The sequence below is a fragment of the Lycorma delicatula genome, chromosome 12 (assembly GCF_047948215.1).
Source record: "Lycorma delicatula isolate Av1 chromosome 12, ASM4794821v1, whole genome shotgun sequence".
In the NCBI taxonomy this organism is placed as follows: domain Eukaryota; kingdom Metazoa; phylum Arthropoda; class Insecta; order Hemiptera; family Fulgoridae; genus Lycorma; species Lycorma delicatula.
In genome coordinates, this window is record NC_134466.1 from 41,046,691 (window position 1) to 41,065,146 (window position 18,456).

Here is an 18,456-nt window from a genome sequence, read left to right on the forward strand (position 1 = left end):
TTTAAATAAATCTAGAAAAAAAAAATAATATGTAAATATTAATTGTTCATACAATTTTAATAAACATTTTTTTTTTAATTTATAAAATTCATATATGTTAAAAATAATTAACACATGTGTGAATATAAAATAAAATTTCTTTTGTAAAAAAAAAAACACGTTTAAAAATCGTTTTTTAACACAAATTCTACTACCGCACAACACAGCACAAGTTACTCATTCTAGGTGAAGCAGAAAACTGAATCAAGGAACTTATAAGTTAACACAAACGATAAATGACAATAATAAATTGATAAGGTAGTATATATGTGTGCGTGTATATGAAAAATGTAGAAGGGGAAACAACCAAACTAGTTTTGTATAATCAATGTTATAATAACAATGGTATAAGACCCGATTGCTAAGGTTAGTTCATTTTCACAATATAGATGAAATTCTTTTTACAAGGTGACAAGCGATCAATTTTAATGTATTGGTATTTATTTTGTGAGAATTAAAATGAATGATGTTCCCAAACATTATTCAATCTTCAATTTTTCATTTCATAAACGTCTACAATTTATTACGTAACAATATATGAACGCGCCCGCTCAGGTACTTAAATAATTAGTATCAGTCGTTACAAAAATTTAAACAAATCTGATTTATGAGCTTCCCGGTTTGAATTAATAGAAAAAAATTTTAATTTTATTTATTTTCGAATCGTAACAGTTTAGAAATAAAACAGTAGTTCTGAACGGATACTGTTCAATACCAGTTTGGCAGGAAAACAATTTTTTGTTTTGCGCTGAGGAATCGTTTTACGTAATTTTTTTTTTTTAGATTTAAAATACTCCAAAAATATTTTGTTATAAAATTACTTAAATGATTTCGTATGAAATGTAACTTGAAATTAAACAGAGTTATCCAATTTCTAGCGAAATATTTTCTTAATTCAAGGATAAAATTGCAAAATATTTAATTTGGTACGGATGATGAATAGATGAATAAAATTGAAGAATGAAATAAAATAGATGAATAAAATTCACAGAATAAGGTTGACGCTTATGCACTGAAAATTACTTTTGAAGACATGATTAAATATTAACCTTTACAGAAATATCTGAAAATTTGACTTAATTTGTTTGTACCGTTTTTACTTCCTTGTAAAGGAAGTATTGCGATCGCGAAAAATTTCGGTTTCCAGATTTCAACGGAAATATCCAGTTTGACCATCCCTAAATCAATTTTGACTAGTTTCGGCCTCACGTCTGTACGTACGTATGTATCTCGCATAATTCAAAAAACGATTAGCCGTAGGATATTGAAATTTTGGATTTAGGACTGTTGTAATATCTAGTTGTGCAGCTTCCCTTTTGACTGCAATCGACTGAACCAGAAGTGTTCAAAAACGCCCAAAAGAATTTGGATTTTAGACTTTTTCTTAACTGCAGTAATAAGCCCTCATTGAGATCTTTTTAATGATATATCATAAGTGGTAATTATTTTCATTGATTCCAGAGTTATAGCCAAGTAAAATATTATATTGATCTTAGGGGGAAGGCACATCGGTTCGAATCAGACTTCATCTCCTTTTTTTTAACTTTTTTGTTTTATTTAGATATATTATTTATTACAAAAATTATTAACCTCTCATTATAAAAAAATTATATATATATATATGAAAAAATATCAGATGTTTTTAATGAAATAAAATTTTACGTACTTTTCATTTGAAAAAAAATGTGTAAATGTAATTTAATAGGTGTACCAGGAAGTTATGTGCTGCTCATATCACATTTTTTTACATATAAAAACTATGTTTTCTTTATGGTGCTATCATTTATTTTATTTCTTCAAAATGTTTTTAATAAAAAAAAAATATTAAAGAAAATTACAGAAAACTTACGTAAGAAACATGTTCTCCTTTTTTATAGACGTTTTCTTTATTTTACATAGTAGAGAATAACTAAAAACTATTGGACTGATAAATCAATAGGTAATGTTTTCATCGTGGAAACGTAAAATTTTATTAATACACAAACTAATTATAATTAACCATAATAACTTACCGCCAGTAGATAAGTGACGATTTTCATTATTTTTTAAAACAGATATCTGTAATGCTCTTGCTAGCATTTCAAATTTTCTCGAAGAATTTTCTGTATTTGATATTTCTTCTTCTTCTTCACCTTCTTCTTTAGTGAACATTTTCTTTTTAACCTTAAACATAAAATAAATAATATTTATAAATATAACCGCCGATCTCCATGGCGGAGTGGTAGCGTCTCAGCCTTTCATACGGATACCCGGGTTCGAATCCCGGTAAGGCATGGCATTTTTCAAAAGCTACATAATTCCACTTCCATATTCCAGTAAAATCTTTCCAAAGATTCTGTGGTGAAGAATAATTTCATTAACTCAAAAAGTATACGTAAAATAACATTTTTAATAATTAAGAATTTTACTAAATAAAAGCATATTAAAAATCTCTTATATAAAAGATAATGTCCTGACTGATTCACAGACTCTTAATCAACGTACAACCAAAACTATTAAAGGAAGAGACCTGAAATTTTCAAGGTACCTTCGTTTCTTTAAGTAGGCGTACACTAAGAAAGGATTTTGCGAAATTAAATTTTTAAGTGGTTCAAATCGATAAAAAACTAAATTTCGTGTTAACAGCGCTATCTGTTGGACGTAAAAGCAACATACGCTATACTAAATATTTTACGATTCCATTGCAATGTTTCTGATATGTGTGTCCGCGATAGACTAAAAAACTAATGGACCGATTTACGCGCGGGGAAGAAGGAAGAAAGAGAAAATCGGAAAAGGGAATCGGGAAAAATTGAAAAAGGTAAAAGGGAAGAGGGTAAAAGGAAAAAAGGGAAAAATTTTAAAAAGAAAACGGGGAAAATAAATGGAAAGAGAAAAGAGGAAGGAGAAAGGGAAGAAAGGGAAAGGGAAACGGGAGAATACGGGAAGGGAGATCGAAGCGAGCCATGACCTTCTGATCGTGACGAGAAGCGCAAGTAACCATAGAGCACGAGCGAAGCCGCGATGGGGATGCTAGATTTTGGATTGTAATATTAATTTTTTGTTTATCTTTATTGGATTTTTATATTAAAGTACTTTAATTCATTCATAAAATGGATTGGTCTAACAAATATTGTACAATTTTCTTATCTTCCTTTTTTGTTTTCCTTTATTTAAGTTTTGGCAACAATTCATTGTTTATCGTATAATCCTTCAGTATTTTTCGTAAAAACTTTTATTTACCGTTTTATGAGGATTTAATGAAAATCTAAATATAATATTGTTGATTAAATATTTTTTATTTATAAAAAAATAAGTTTGCTATTAAAAAAGTATTGCGAGTGAAGCTACATCTATATTGTGGGCGAAGTCGCGACAGGGTACGCTAGTTAAGTAAAAAAAATTATAAATCAGAATTATACGTTTTATCAAACATAGGTAAATAAGTTAATATAAATGCACCAATAACAATTAAAATAAGTAAAAATGTTTTTTTTTTTTTTTTTTTTTGTTTGTGAGCAAAAAACGCTTGGGCGTTATCATCGCCCGGTAGTTATTATTTGAAGGGTAATATAACTCCAAAATAATAAGCTACACAAGGTGTAAACGTAATATTAATCATATAATAAAAATCTACTAAAACAAGCGAAGAAGGCCAAATAAAACCCAAAACTAATATCACAGACAAAGTTGATAAAATATTAAAGATAAAATAATAGAATAAAGAAAGTATAAAAACTTACCTAACTCTGATGGGTTGTGCAAAAATCCCCACCCCGGATAGTAAAATTAAACACATAAAACTAAAAAATCAAATCGAAAATAAAGATTAAAATTATTAAAAAACTCTCCTTACAGAAAAACATATATAAGTATATTAAATCCTTTGCAGAACCCAGTACTATGAAAAAAGAGAAACATTCGCTCCAAAACCCTGCCATCATTGCCCAAGACATCACGAATGCTGCTCGATATATTAAACTGACGACGCAACGCCGAAGTAAAAATGTGGTTGACTTCGTAGGTCTTAGTGTTAAGCATGAATACGCCACTCACCGGGACTGTTCAACATTTATATTAAAGATATGATAAGAAATATATTAGAAGAAGGAATAAGAATAGACGGTGAAAATTAAAATACATAAGTTTCGCTGATGTAGTTCAACCTGATGACACGGACGTGCTTCAAAAATTGTGAACAGTCCTGGAGAAAGGAATGAGAGAGTATTGAATGAAAATAAATACAGGAAAAGAAATGGAAATAAACAACAAAGAGGATTTAGTTGTAAAAATACCTTAAAGAAGAATAATAAAAGTAAAAAATACAAATATTTGAGGAATATATTGACAGAGAAAAACGCAATGGGAAAATAAATTCATTAGTAAGAAAAGGAAATTACTAGGTAGTAAAAGTAGTCTTAGAGTTAAGATTAGTCAAATGCTATGAATGAAGTGTCTTATTTTACGAAAATGAAGCATAGATGATGAACTGGATTGAGGATTTTGATGTGTGGTTATGAAGAAGAATGGAGAAAATAAGATAAACGACAAAGTGAGGAATGAAAAAGTAAGGAACAGGATTAAATACGAATGAACACTTAATGCGAAAGTGCACAAAAGAAAGGGATCCTAATTAGAACATGCGGTTGGAGAATATGGAATATTAATACGTAATTGGATTGGAAGGATCAGTAGGCAGCGAGAAAGAAGGAGGATAAAGTTAAAAGATGAAGTTAAAATTGAAAACTACAAGGGAACAAAGAAGAGAAGGCTTGGGACAGAAATGGGTGGAGACAACAAAGCGTGAAGAACACCAAATACTGATGAATACAGACAGGATTATATGCATTTTCATATTTGCATGTACATCCGCATATTAAGCCCATTCTAACCAGTTATTGCATATTTTTCTTAATATCTAGTGATGATGCATATTTTCGCTATATTTACAATATTTTTTTCGGTAGGGTACCTTGTTAATAAATGAAATCTTACGTTTTAGCCGGACAAACCTATTAGCTGCACGGCTCTTAGGGCGTACTTAGCAGCCGCGGAACAGTACCTCTGATTGTTTATGTTTACAAAAGTAATAAAATGTTAAATAATTGGCGGCCTCACGCCGTACTGGACGAACCACCGTGATGGTGCGGTGCGGTAGCCGAAAATCGACAAACCAGGCTTAGGGGCCTCCATATCGCATGAGCCATAAACGGAATAGTGCGTCAGACGCGTTTCCGGGGTCGCGAGTGAATAGTTTTCGCGAGTTATATAGTTTGAAGACGTCAAATACGGTAAGTCGCGCATAAAACAAAAACGCGGTCAAAATTAAAAAAATTTTTTTTTTTTTTTTTCGTGTATGTGTTCTGCTTCTTTTGTTGCAGATACCAACAGCCACCACAAAAACAAATGGTTTCTTCACTGCGGCCACGCGGTCCCCCCAACCCCTTCTCAGACACACGTGTGTCTGAAGGTTAATAATTACGTGGAGTGAATAATTTCTGTTTACTTCTTTAAGAAAATCGCCGCCCCAAAATCGCGATCGCGAATAGGTATCACCATTGTAAGTTCCCTATTACCTTCCTTTCCTTTCAAGAAATAAGAAAGAGGGAACGAGCCCAGCAGCCATCAGCCCAGCAGTCACAAGCCCAGCAGCCACCTGCCCAGCAGTCACCTGCCCAGCAGCCACTGACAGCATAGAAGAACGAAGAAACCTGCACTTTCCCCCGTTCAGCCCTTAGGGGCTTCGGGTATTCCAAGGTTAATGGTATGTAACTTCGGTTACTACCAATTCTTGGAAAGTGCAGGCCAAAGAAGAACGAAGAGGTCTTCGGAAGAAGAAGAGGGAGAAGATGAAGATGAAGAAGAAGGAAGACCAGCCACTCGTCTCAACATCACGGACTGGAGTCCGGAACAGAGCCCAGCATAGATGCGTCCTGAAGGGCAGCCATACCAGAAGCGGATGAAGAGCTTCTACACAACCTCTCCTTTTTTAAAAAAAAAAACTTACAGTAAGACAAAATAACCCAGCAATCGCGACTCCTCCGTAAAAGGGGACGCATTGCTCCCTCCTTATAGCTAGTGCCCCGTTGTGGCGTATTCCTGCTAGCCTATTAAGAGTTAGCACCGAAAGGACTTCAGTGGACGGTCTGAAGGGGAATTACGTCGGGAGGACAGGCTTTATAAGCCTAGCCTTCCGCGGTCGGTTTAACGCTGGTTTAACAACGGATTGGAATGCAATTAAATCCGTCTTAAATTCACTAAAATAATAATAGACAAAACTTGAAAAATTAGATCCGAGATTAAAAAATAACCCTTTTAAAAACCAAGCCCGATTAGAATGATCCAGCAGCAAGGGACTCTGTCCAGGTTCTGCGATAAAGTAGGGAGTAATAGACTCCTGCCAACTTTGCATTCCATTCCATTAAATAATTGTTAATTATCGAATTTATCGATCTGTTATTCAACTAATTACTAATTGTATGCTGATTTTGAAATAAAAACACTAAAAGTTACTCTTTTTTTATTATTTAAAGTTGCATATTTTGACACTTTTCATGCATATTTCAAGCTTTTTACGTTGCATATAATCCGTTCTCTAATGATGAAATAATACTAAAATATTAATTAAAAATAGCCCCTTGACTATAAAGTGCAATAAAAAAAATAAAAAAATAAATCTCAAGCGCTTTCGCCAATTTATGCCGTCATCATGAATCATGACCGTCGTCGTGTATGAGATATTTAAAAATTATTAAAATACAAGGTGGTAGTAAACGTTTTAGTTCCATTTTTAACTGAATTATTTTAACAAGAAATTTTTTCCCTTTATCTTCTACTGAATGTTAAATGTTTTATTCTCTAATGACGAAATAATCGAAAGAGCTCAAAGAGTTTTGTTATTATACAGTTTTTAGTATTATTAAAAAAATTTTTTTTTTGCTTATATCGCCAAATAAGCTTAAAAAGCTTGTGCGTGAGATATGAATTGGAATTTTTTACTGAATGAAAAATGCCTGTCCAGGATTCGAACCCAGGATCTTCGGTTAAAAAGCCGAGACGGTAGCACTCAACCATGGAGATTAATATTATTATTTAAACTGAGAATCAGGCTGCAATTTAAAATAATAAATAACGTCTAATTACGTAAATACAATTATAATTTCTAGTTGGTTTAATGTAAATAATTTTCAATTTTTAAATATTTTTCCATGTTATAGTTTGTTTTTTTTTTAAAATAAAATCTGGACTTCTTTAAAATGTATTTTTTGTTTTTGTATTTATTTACTACATTAATTGTTACAGAAAAATATCAACAGACTTTATTACAGAGTTATTATTTATTTACTAATTAAATAAGACTAATTAATAATTTATTTAAAGATAGGTTACGTTAAATCTAAAAATAAAATAAAATCTGTTTTTAAACTCCCAATACTTTCTTTCTTATTTTCCAGTGGTGACTCGCGTATAGGTACCCCCTTTCCAGTAGAACTGCAGCAACGCCTGTTTCCACTTGATATTATCAATAAAATTTAATATAATGAGCCCATTTTTCTTTAATTCTTTCTTTATACTCGTACAATATATAATCCTTAAACTTAATTTGAGTAACCATACCCCACTTTATGAAAAAGATACAAAAATCTTTGTATGGAACTGTGCGCTTCACAGTTCCAGTGGCGTGGTGTTTGATTATTGTGCGCCTGCGCATATAGGAAACTGCACGCGATGCTGCAAAGGAGGAGAGCACTGTCGCTCCCGCAGTGCCGACCCTGGCGTCTGGTGGAAGGAAGTTGTTTTTTACTCCGCGTGTGTATGGAACGTTTCTTGTTCGTTCCCTTTTCTATGTTAGTCGGTGGAAGGAATATGAAAGCGGTTAGTTGTTTTTTTCAGTACTGATCATAAGAAGGCGTAAAGCAAAGGCTCTTTGATTGCCAAATCTGTCCAAAAACACGCTGGAAAAGCGAAAGAGAAGGTAAATAGTAAAAACTAATTATGTATTTGTTTCTGTGTACATAGAAATTTAAATTAAGCACCATCGGAATATAATATTTTTAAGCGGACATTTTATTAAGTTATTATCTAATAATACTAAAAAATATTATCTGTATGGACATTTTATTATTTATTCGGTTAAACCGAATACGGTTTTTAAGCACAATGTGCTTAAAACCCATGTACCATATTCTTGGATGTGATAAAGTATAGAATTAGATTACTATCCTGCTTCCAGCTAATCTATTTGATTCATTTTTTTCGGTTTTTTTATTTTACAGAAAATTTTAACCATACCCTTGAAAAGGCTCAGAAAAAAAGTTTCTGGAGCAGCACCACCAATAATTTTAGCTACGAGCCACTACTGTTACTTTCTCATCTAGATAGCGCTATAGATCTAGAAGGGAAAGTACTGTAATCGGTTCAATTTGGGCATATCGATTTTTACCGGATCTTGACGTTTTGACACCTAAGTACCCAAAAGACCGAATGAAAATTCTCCGGATGTTCATATGTACGTGTGTGTTCGGTGTTGGCCTCTAAATTACCTTATATTTCCAGAACTACTGGACCAATTTTGACCAAATCTGATCAGATTACTTCTATATACGGGACATTGATTCCATTAAATTTTCAACTTAAAAGGTCAAGGAGATGAGGCTGTACAGCAAGGTCACCCTCAGTATCTCGATATTTCTCCTAATTAAGATCATATTTTCCTTAGGCACACTTGTTAATAATTAAAAAATATCAATATTTGCAAAAAAACAATTTTTCAAAATCTCACTTCCACCTCAAAACTTTGCAAAATGCTTTAAACTTTGAAGCTTTGTTGTGATCTTTATGATGGTTATTTTTCATTGTGATTTCTTTTATTATCGTCTAATTACGCATATAAATTATTCTTTACTATATTGGGAGCCCCAAACCTTACCAAGCGGCCGGACCCAATCAAAAGTCATGCACCAGAAATTACAAATATTTTAAATTAAATTGCGCGTGTAAACCGTGCATCAAAAACAATCCACAGTTTTAGGACTTTCGCTGAACGCGGCTTAGCCGCGTGACGGGACAGTCTTATATCTGTATTGTCAGCTTTTTTAAGATTTACAATAATTTTCTAAGAAAATTACCTAAGATAATAATTCTAAGAAATTTTAGCTGTTCGTTATTTCTCGTTATTCAAATTAGTTAAATTATTTTAGTTAATTGGTTTTAGATGTCATAAGTTGGGCCTAAATATTCGTAAATAAATAAATAAATTTTATTCTGACCAGAACATAATAAAATATATATAGATCACATCAATATAAAAACAGATAATATATATATTTTTTTTTTTTAAATAGACCCAACATCAAAATACGTTAAAAAATAAGAAATAATTTCGTCCAAACACTTAATTAATAATTCCTGATACACATTTTTGAATTGGCGCCTGCTTCTACAAAATTAATTTCTAAATAAAATATAAATTTGTTCTAAAATACTATACACGTATACTTCATAAAAACCAATACCGATATTACATCAGTGGAATTCATATTTATGTGCTTCGATTACTTTTCCGTTTGCGATTATTGGTTTTTTTATTTTATACGCCATCTATACGTCCATTCAAGTACCACATAAGTATGATCATGTATTTTGGGCGCGGATTCAAAAATGTGTCTAAGAAATTAATTAAGTATTCGAACGAAATTATTTCTAACATTTTAGCGCATTTTGATGTCGTTTCCATTTTTTTTTTTTTTTTTTAATAATTATTTCATAATTTTCTGTGTCTCATTAATAAAGATAAGTTATTGAATGGGGTTAAAAAGATTCTTTTTGGTGTTATAATGCTCCTGCCTCCAGTTACAGGTCATTAATGTTTTGTTCAACCTCCTTTGTGTGAAGCAGAAATAAATTTGTGGTATAGGTTTTCATTTTTAAAACTGACAATAAATATGAGACAAAAAAATGACATGGATTTCATTGATTTATTAAATACCTTGCGTTTTGGCGAAGTTACAACTGGTTGATTGGAAATACTTTTCAAAAGAAGTAAGGAACCTTTAACAGACGAATTTGTAGATGGAAATTCTGTAAGAATATTCCCAACTATTTAATTAGTCGATGAATATAATCATAGTATGACTGATATATCAAATAAGAGTTTATATTATTAATACTACTGATAATTCACAAGAAGCTGCAACATACTGGAAAAGTGGGGAAGTCCCATCGGGAATGTTATTCCAGTAGATATCAATAACTGTGTTGGCCTATTGGGTAATGTACAGTTGGCAGAGGTTTCAAGAGTTATGTTAAAGCTTAATATATCGATTTTTGATATACACTAAATAAACAGAAATAGATGCGTCTTTCTTGGGCTCAAGACTTCGTTGAAACTGCCGATAGCGACCCGAATTTTTTTTCAAACAATTGTAACTGGGGATGAGAGCTGGTGCTTCATGTATTATCCGTAAACGAAGCGTCAATCCGCGCTTGGTTAAATCCTGGAGCACAAACACCGGCGAAAGTCTTTTTCTTTTTTTTTTTTTAATTTAAATATATTGATTTATTAATAATTATTAACCTCTGATAGTAAAAAAATTACAATAAATACTAATTTAATGATAAAAATAAATAAGAAGTCAGAAGTTATGAATGAAAAAAAATTTATGTACTTTTCATTTTAAAAAAATTTCATTTTCATTTTAATAGGCGTACAAGAAAGTCATGTGGTATCCACATCAGATTTGATGGAACACCTGATTTGTTTTGATTTTGTTCATGGTTACATCATAATAATTTAAAAACCATAGTATTAGATAGATATAAGACTTACATTTATTTAAAGAGTAATAAAGGGACTTTTACTCTATCCTTGAATTAATAATTGTATAAATATTCGATATTAATAAAAACGAATATTTTAGCATTTGTGCAACTGTCTACTTTATTAAATAATTGGAGGATTTTATCTCGCTTTCAAATGAAATAAGTTTAAATGAAATGCAGCAAAAAATGTGTAAATGTAATTTAATAGGCATACCAGGAAGTCATGTGGTGTCCACATCAGATTTATCTATATTCTGTAACCGACCGAAAAATTCAAACATTACTTCATTGCTTTATCCTCAACACACATCCCGAAAGTGTCACATTTGTAAAGTAGAAATCCATTTGTGTTATTTTATTGTTTTGACATATCTTCGCGTTTCACATCCCCCAGACCCCAAAACCACCATCAGTTCAAAAGTTTATATATAAATAAATATATATATATATATATATATATATATATATATATATATATAATTTAACTTTTTTGTGGACACGATAACTGCCGTAATTTTGCCCCAATCACTTTCAAATTAATACATAAAATAAAACGACCCAAAATCTCGGTCGATTTCGTTAATGGGCAAAATCGGACCATGTGAATGAAAAGGGGAGGTCTTTTTCGAAAAAAAAAATCGCTATAACTTTCTTATTAAGTAAAATATCGAACTCGTTTAAAGTTCCTACTTTTCTTTGGATAAGGTCCTAAAACTTACGTAAGTAAAGTTTTTTGATATCAAGGGGTTTTTTTTTCACCGGTCTAGGGGGTGGTTAAAATGGGTTTTCGAAAACAAACAAAAAATCATACCTCCCTTAATATGCACAATCGGTTTAAAGTGGTCGTTAGCCCTCTAAACATTACCTAATACTTTTGTCTGAAACAATTTTTGATATGACCAACCCTTAAGGCAAAGGATGACCAAAATGATGCTGGAATTGTATGAAGATTGAGCTTGTCGTATGCTAAACACGTGAAACTTTTTTTCACATTCAATCATTGTCGTATTGAGTAAATTTGAAGTCTTAACTTTAAGGTGGAAATCTTTTTTATCCTCTACTTAGCATCAGTGAAATCTACCTCCGCCTTCCGGTGTGCCGAAAGGGATGTTTTTTTATTTTAATCACCATATCATCCATATATGCAATAAAAAGTGACTTGATATTTTACTGGTATTTATAACGTTATCATTTTTATAGAAGCCGTATCAATTAGAAAAAATATCTTGTTAAATAAAAATATAATTAAAAAAAGAAAGAAAATTTGAATAAAAGTATAGTTATAAAATACCCTATTGTTTTAATTGATGGAATTAACAATGAATAAAGTCCCCTATTCTCAAGGTTGATTTCAAATGGCAAATAAAAAAAAATTCAGATTTCTTGTTCTCTTACAAATTAAAAAAGAAAATGCAGTAGTAACGATAAAAGTTAAAAAAAACTGACTGAAAACGAATTATTTTTTTCATTAAATTATTAATTTATGGTTCATAAATGATTACAATTATTTTACTTATTTACGGAGTGTTGCAAGACGTATTACCCGAACTTCAGGAACTAATTCAGGACAAAATGAGCAAAAACGTTCATATCGAGATAAGTCGTATTTTGCTTTGCTTTCCTTATGGACGCCATTTTGGAGTTTTCAAGAAAAAAAATTATTTCTCAGGAACGGGTAAACCTACTTTAATTAAATTTAATAAATATACTAAATGTCCCAATAATAATTCTTGGATTTGGAATCCTGCGATTAGGATAACGTTGTCGAAATTCTTCAACAGCCTTGCACTACCTTCACACACACAATTTAAGAAAATAAAATAAATATTAAAATTAAAAATTAAAAATAAATAAATCATAATTAAAATAATTAAATTTAAAAATAAAAAATAAAATAAAAACCATATCAGCATATTCTTCATTCGAAAATAAGTATGGCATTATTACTTTAATAAACAACCAGATTCAAAATGGTTATGCAGTACAGCTGTCTACTTGTACTAACAGGAAAATTGCACTAATGAAATGAAACTCGACTATACGCTTACAAAACAACACAATTACAATTCTAAAAACTTAATTGTTGGACAGTTGTTATTGTATTGCCAACTTATGAAATAAAAATTTCTCAAAAAAAAATGGTTCCTTATTTTAATTTGATTTAAACAAAAATCATCGTTTTTTTTTAACAGAACTTAAAAACACTGCAACGATCATTGATACAGAAGGCCTACTGTCCTGTATGAAACAATTTATTTTGAAATTTCTTTTATTATTATTGAAAACCAGAAATTTCAGTTTTTTTTAATCATTTTTCCACAGTTTTGAAAAATAAATCGGTTATCGATAAAATAATTTTCCAGTTAAATTCAACTTTTTTTTTAACCTCCGGGACACTAACGATAGGTATTTGCTTCAGAGGATGAGATGAATGATTTGTAGCGTGTGTGAAAATGTCATGCCTGACAGGGATTCGGACCCGGGACCTCCGGATGAAAGGCCGAAACGTTACCACTCGCGCTACGGAAGCCGGCAAATTGAGCTTTTTCTTTTCTTTTTCCTGTTTAGCCTCCGGTAACTACTGTTCAGATAATACTTCAGAGGATGATATGTATGAGTGTAAATGAAGTGTAGTCTTGTACAATCTCAGTTCGACCGTTCCTGAGATGTATGGTTAATTGAAACCCAACCACCAAAGAACACCGGTATCCACGATCTAGAATTCAAATCCATGTCAAAATAACTGGCTTTACTAGGACTTGAACGCTGTAACTCTCGAATTCCAAATCAGCTGATTTGGGAAGACGCGTTCACCACTAGACCAACCCGGTGTGTTGGCAAATTGAGCTTTGTATTGCTGAAAACAAACGTCCATTTTATTTAACTGTTATTCGCTTTCTATTTACTTTATTTATATTATTCTGTTTAGAATTAAATTTCCTGCAAGTTTTATTGAAGAGTTTTATCTGTTTATTGGCAATTTTAACAGATTTATTACAAGTCAAACGTAAAAAAGTGCCTTTTTGCGACTCCCCGTTTTTTTGCATTTTTCGCCGGTTATCTACAATACTACTGAAGTTACAGTTCATTTTTTCAATTTTTCAGATCAAATTTCATATGAAACCATCAAATTAGCTTAGATTTTTGCGTTCCAAGAATTTATGTATCTGGGCGAAATTTTTCCACCAGGTGTAACTCGTTAACGCAGCGTTAAGTATCTCGTTATGCGAAGGTATCTGCATAACCTTGTAAATCACTGTCTGTGTTTGTGTGTGTATGTGTGCGCGCGCGCGCGCGCGTGTGTGTGTGTGTGTGTGTGTGTGTGTGTGTGTGTGTGTGTGTGTGGAGAGAGAGAGAGTAATTTTTGGGATTCGGGTATTTCATTTTCTTTGTTATATTACAGTTATTTTTTTTTTGTTCTTTTTAATTTCTGTTGAGCAGTGGTAGCATCTTCATCATACATCTGAAAAGTTCTGTGTACGATTTCCAATTCTGGTTTTTGGAATTTTTCCATACGCTACAAAAATTCATCTCTCATTCATCATACAAAAAACCCTAAATAAAAACAAATTAGACCTATTGTAAATAGACCTGTGTTATTTTTTTTAAATTAAAAATAAATTGTTTTTCCCAAAATTTATATTTAGTAAAATTCGGGATTCTTTTTTATTTAAACCATTTACAATTACTTTTCTTTTTTTTGTATTTTTATAAGAGTAATAGATTGATTCCTTCATTTCTAATTAATTACTTGAAAAAAAAAAAAATGATAGAATTAATGAATTACAAAGAAAATCTATCCGTGGCGGAGTGGTAGCGTCTTCACTTTAATCCGTAGGTCTCGAGTTTGAATTCCGGTTAGGCATGACAGTTTTCATACGCTAAAAAATTCCATTTCTATATAACAACGCACAAGTTTCAAGGTTACGTGATTATATCGTAAAAACAAAAAAAGATAATAATATAAATTTATACAGAGGTAATATTTCATAATTCACAATAAGTCTACGAACGTTTCGGTGTGTGTGTGTGTGTGTGTGTGTGTGTGTGTGTGTGTGTTTAGTGTGTGTGTATATGGTGTGAATTCTGTTTTATTGACCAAACAAAATAGTACCCCATGTACGTAAAAGCCTTTTTAAGCTCACCTAATCCCGCTACGAAACACCAATTTTTATTCGTTTATTCATTTTAATAAATAATTACAAACTTAATACAATCTTTTAACTTAATTAAATAATATTTAGTAACAAACAATATTACTCATATAAGAATAATGGTTTCAGATCACTGACCTTTCAAACAACATTAGTGTTCCCTCCAGAAAATTTCATAAGTCGCGTTATATCTTTTGCCAACAAATTTGAAAACTGAAGCTTCTCATTTAAATAATATTGACGAGCGATTTACAATGATCTTATTTTATTACGTAATCAGTTTTCTGTTAATTATATAATTTCATTTTAGTGCAAATTTTTTTCCAAAAACTTAAAGAAAAGTACTCTTTCAAAATATTCCTTTTACCTAATAAGAAATTACATTCTTACGTTCATGAAACGTTTAAAAAACATTTTAAAATAGCCCTATTAACTAATTTTTATTTTATTTAAAAAATGTACCTTCCTTATAATCTACGCTAATATTAATGTTTGTTAGGAAAAAATGGTTTTTATTTTTCGATAATTTTCCAAGTAGTTCCTATTTCAGTTATAGTTATTCATATATACTGAATGATTCACGAAGTATTAAATCAACTTTCAGGAGATGTTCTTCAGGGTAAAAAAAAAAGAAGTTCATAGAAGCATAGGTTTGGAGTGGCTGGCGAAAGATATCGCCCTGATTTTTGCGCTTTCGTTAAAATTAAGCCAGACTAATTTTTGAAACCAAATTAATGTGTATATGTAACGGTTTTATATGTGACTTGAACTGAAAAATTGAAAATAATAGGGCCCAGAACTGTAATTTTTGAAAAATTTGGAGTAAAAGACAAAAAATTGAGGTCGAAACACATTATTTTATGTTTGACATATAGATATTTGTTTAATAAATACAAAAATTTTCTTCAGAGGCATTTTAGAGAAAGATTTACTAGAACGATTTGTTACCTACAATACATATAAAAAATAATCCAATTTTTTTTCAAAAATCAACTCCCACCTTTTAAAATTTATTATATATGCGAGGTGCGACAATAAAGTAATGAGACTGATGTGAAAAAAAAATGTTGCTTAGTCATGTTTAGTGTTGTCTCCTTCAAAGTACTTCCCCTCTGATTACACACACTTATTCCAGCGCTTCTGCCATTGATGGTAACATTTCTGGAACTCATCTTCTGTAATATCCTCCAAGACCCTCGTCACAGCTTTTTGGACATCTTGTGTTGTTTAAAAATGGTGTCCCTTGACCGCCATTTTGACTCTTGAAAATAGAAAAAAGTCGCATGGAGCGATATCTGGTGAATAAGGTGGCTGTGGTAGTACTGAAATTTGTTTTGAGGTTAAAAATCGCTGTACTGACAGAGCAGTATGGGATGGCGCATTATCGTGATGCAGAATCCAATTATCAGCAATGTTGGCACGGACACGAAGAACTCGTTTACGAAGTCTTTCTAAAATTTCTTTGTAGAAATATCGGTTAACTGTTTGTCCAGGAGGCACCCACTCTTTATGAACAATTCCCTTGGAATCGAAGAAGCACACAAGCATGCATATTTCACTTTTGACTTTGACATGCGAGCTTTTTTTGGTCTGGGTGATCCCTTTGAGCACCATTGCGAACTTTGGCGTTTTGTCTCTGGATCGTATTGAAAAAACCAACCTTCATCACGAGTGATAACACGGCTCAACAAATCTGGATTGATTTCCGTTTGCTCTAACAGATCGGCTGCCACATTTTTCCGTGTTTCTCGATGTTGTGAAAGATTTTTGGGGACCATTTTTGCACAAATCTTTCTCATACCAAGATCTTCAGTTAATATTAGACGATCCGTTTCTCGATCGATGTTGAGTTCTTCTGCAATCATTTTCACGGATAATCTTCGATCAGATCGTACGATTTCATGCACCCTGGTCAAGTTGACATCTGTCCGTGAGGTTGATGGTCGTCCACTGCGGTCTTCATCTTCAACCTTCGTTCTGCCTTCACTAAAAATTTTATGCCACCGAAAAACTTGAGCTCTTGACATAACCTCCTCTCCAAAAGCCTTCTGAAGTTTACCATAAGTTGTCGTCGCGTTTTCACCCAATTTAACGCAAAAAGAAATGGCATACCGTTGCGCAATATTTTGCGGTTTCATTTCTGTGACGAGAGACACAAACACGTGTTCACTTATTACAGCACAACTCACGACAGAGCAGTTACATCAATGTGCCTCTTGGACTAGAAGTAGCTTACAGACCAAGATCAAAGATGGTGTGCCTACGCAAGCTGCAGGGTTGCCACATCTTGCAAAGAAAAATCAGTCTCATTACTTTATTGTAGCACTTCGTATATATATATATATATATATATATGTTTTTTACTATTTTGTTCTACCTTCTTGTTTTTGGAAGTTTATACTTCATATATAGATCTATCAAGAAACGTCTACATTTTTAAAAAAATATAAATCCGAACCTAAAATGAAGAAACGTTTTTTTGAAAATTTTATTTTTCTTACTTCAGCCTTTATTAAAGACGATGTTAGATTTAGAAAAAACTTTACTTAAGCAAATTTTTTAAGCTTAATCTATATTTGTGAAGGTTATCTAGTGTCCAACGGAGATACTTTCATAACATGTTCTACTGATGAAAATAATGAAAAACGTTCATATACCCATACGTCTAAACGTTATGTTTTCGAGTTACGGCTAGCGAAATATTTCGCCCCGATTTCAGCTCTTGAAATAAAAAAAAAGCTCTACTGTAATTCTTGGGACCCAAATTAAGGAGAAAAGTTGCTGGTTTTTTATATAATTTGAGCTGGAAAATAGGAAAAATAGGTCCCATGACTGTAACTTTTGTAGTTTTTAAGATATCCGACGTAAAATACAAAATTCGGTGTCATAAAACTTTTTTTTTTAAGTCTGTAGTACAATAGCTTTGTTAAATGTCTAATAAATGCGAAAGATTTAGTAAAAAAACTCGTAAAGAATTTAATTCTTAGTAAAATTAATGTAAATACAGCCAAAAAAAAAAATAAATAATTAAAAACAATTTAAAAAAGTAAATAAAAACTTTTAAAAATCAGTTTTTTATTAAAGAAAAACAGACGAAAAAATTGACAGAAAATCATATTATTCTGTACAAAATAAACATTATTCTTAATATAGGAAAAAAAAGAAATAAAATACATGAAATGATAAATTATACAAGAATAACAAAACTCAGTTACAGTAATTATTCGAAATTTCCTCCTACACAATGCAAACGACACTCTGCCCGACGTAAAATATTTCCGGTGGCTTTCCGTTAACATCTCAGGATCGTTTCGTGTAAATTCATTAGCATTTCGTATTTTAATGAGTAACATGTTTTGTTGGTATACTATCGTTTTCATGTGGCTCCAAAAGAAGAAATCTAGTGGCGTTAAATCAGGTGATCGTAGTAGCCAATCGATCGATCCACCGCGTTCAATCCACT

General features: G+C 31.6%; 1 protein-coding gene across 2 annotated transcripts in view; it reads right to left on the reverse strand.

The window, feature by feature from the left end:
- Positions 1 to 18,456, reverse strand: part of LOC142332955 (inactive ubiquitin carboxyl-terminal hydrolase MINDY-4B-like) — a 106,638-nt gene that overhangs the window by 69,436 nt on the left and 18,746 nt on the right. Inside the window, exon 2 of one of the 2 annotated variants that reach the window (XM_075379674.1) lies at positions 2,052 to 2,202. The exons of the other annotated variant lie outside the window; for it this stretch is intronic. Coding sequence (XP_075235789.1) covers positions 2,052 to 2,190 — 139 coding nt within the window. The 5' untranslated portion in view covers positions 2,191 to 2,202. The remainder of the gene's footprint in view (positions 1 to 2,051; positions 2,203 to 18,456) is intronic. 2 annotated transcript variants of the gene reach the window in all.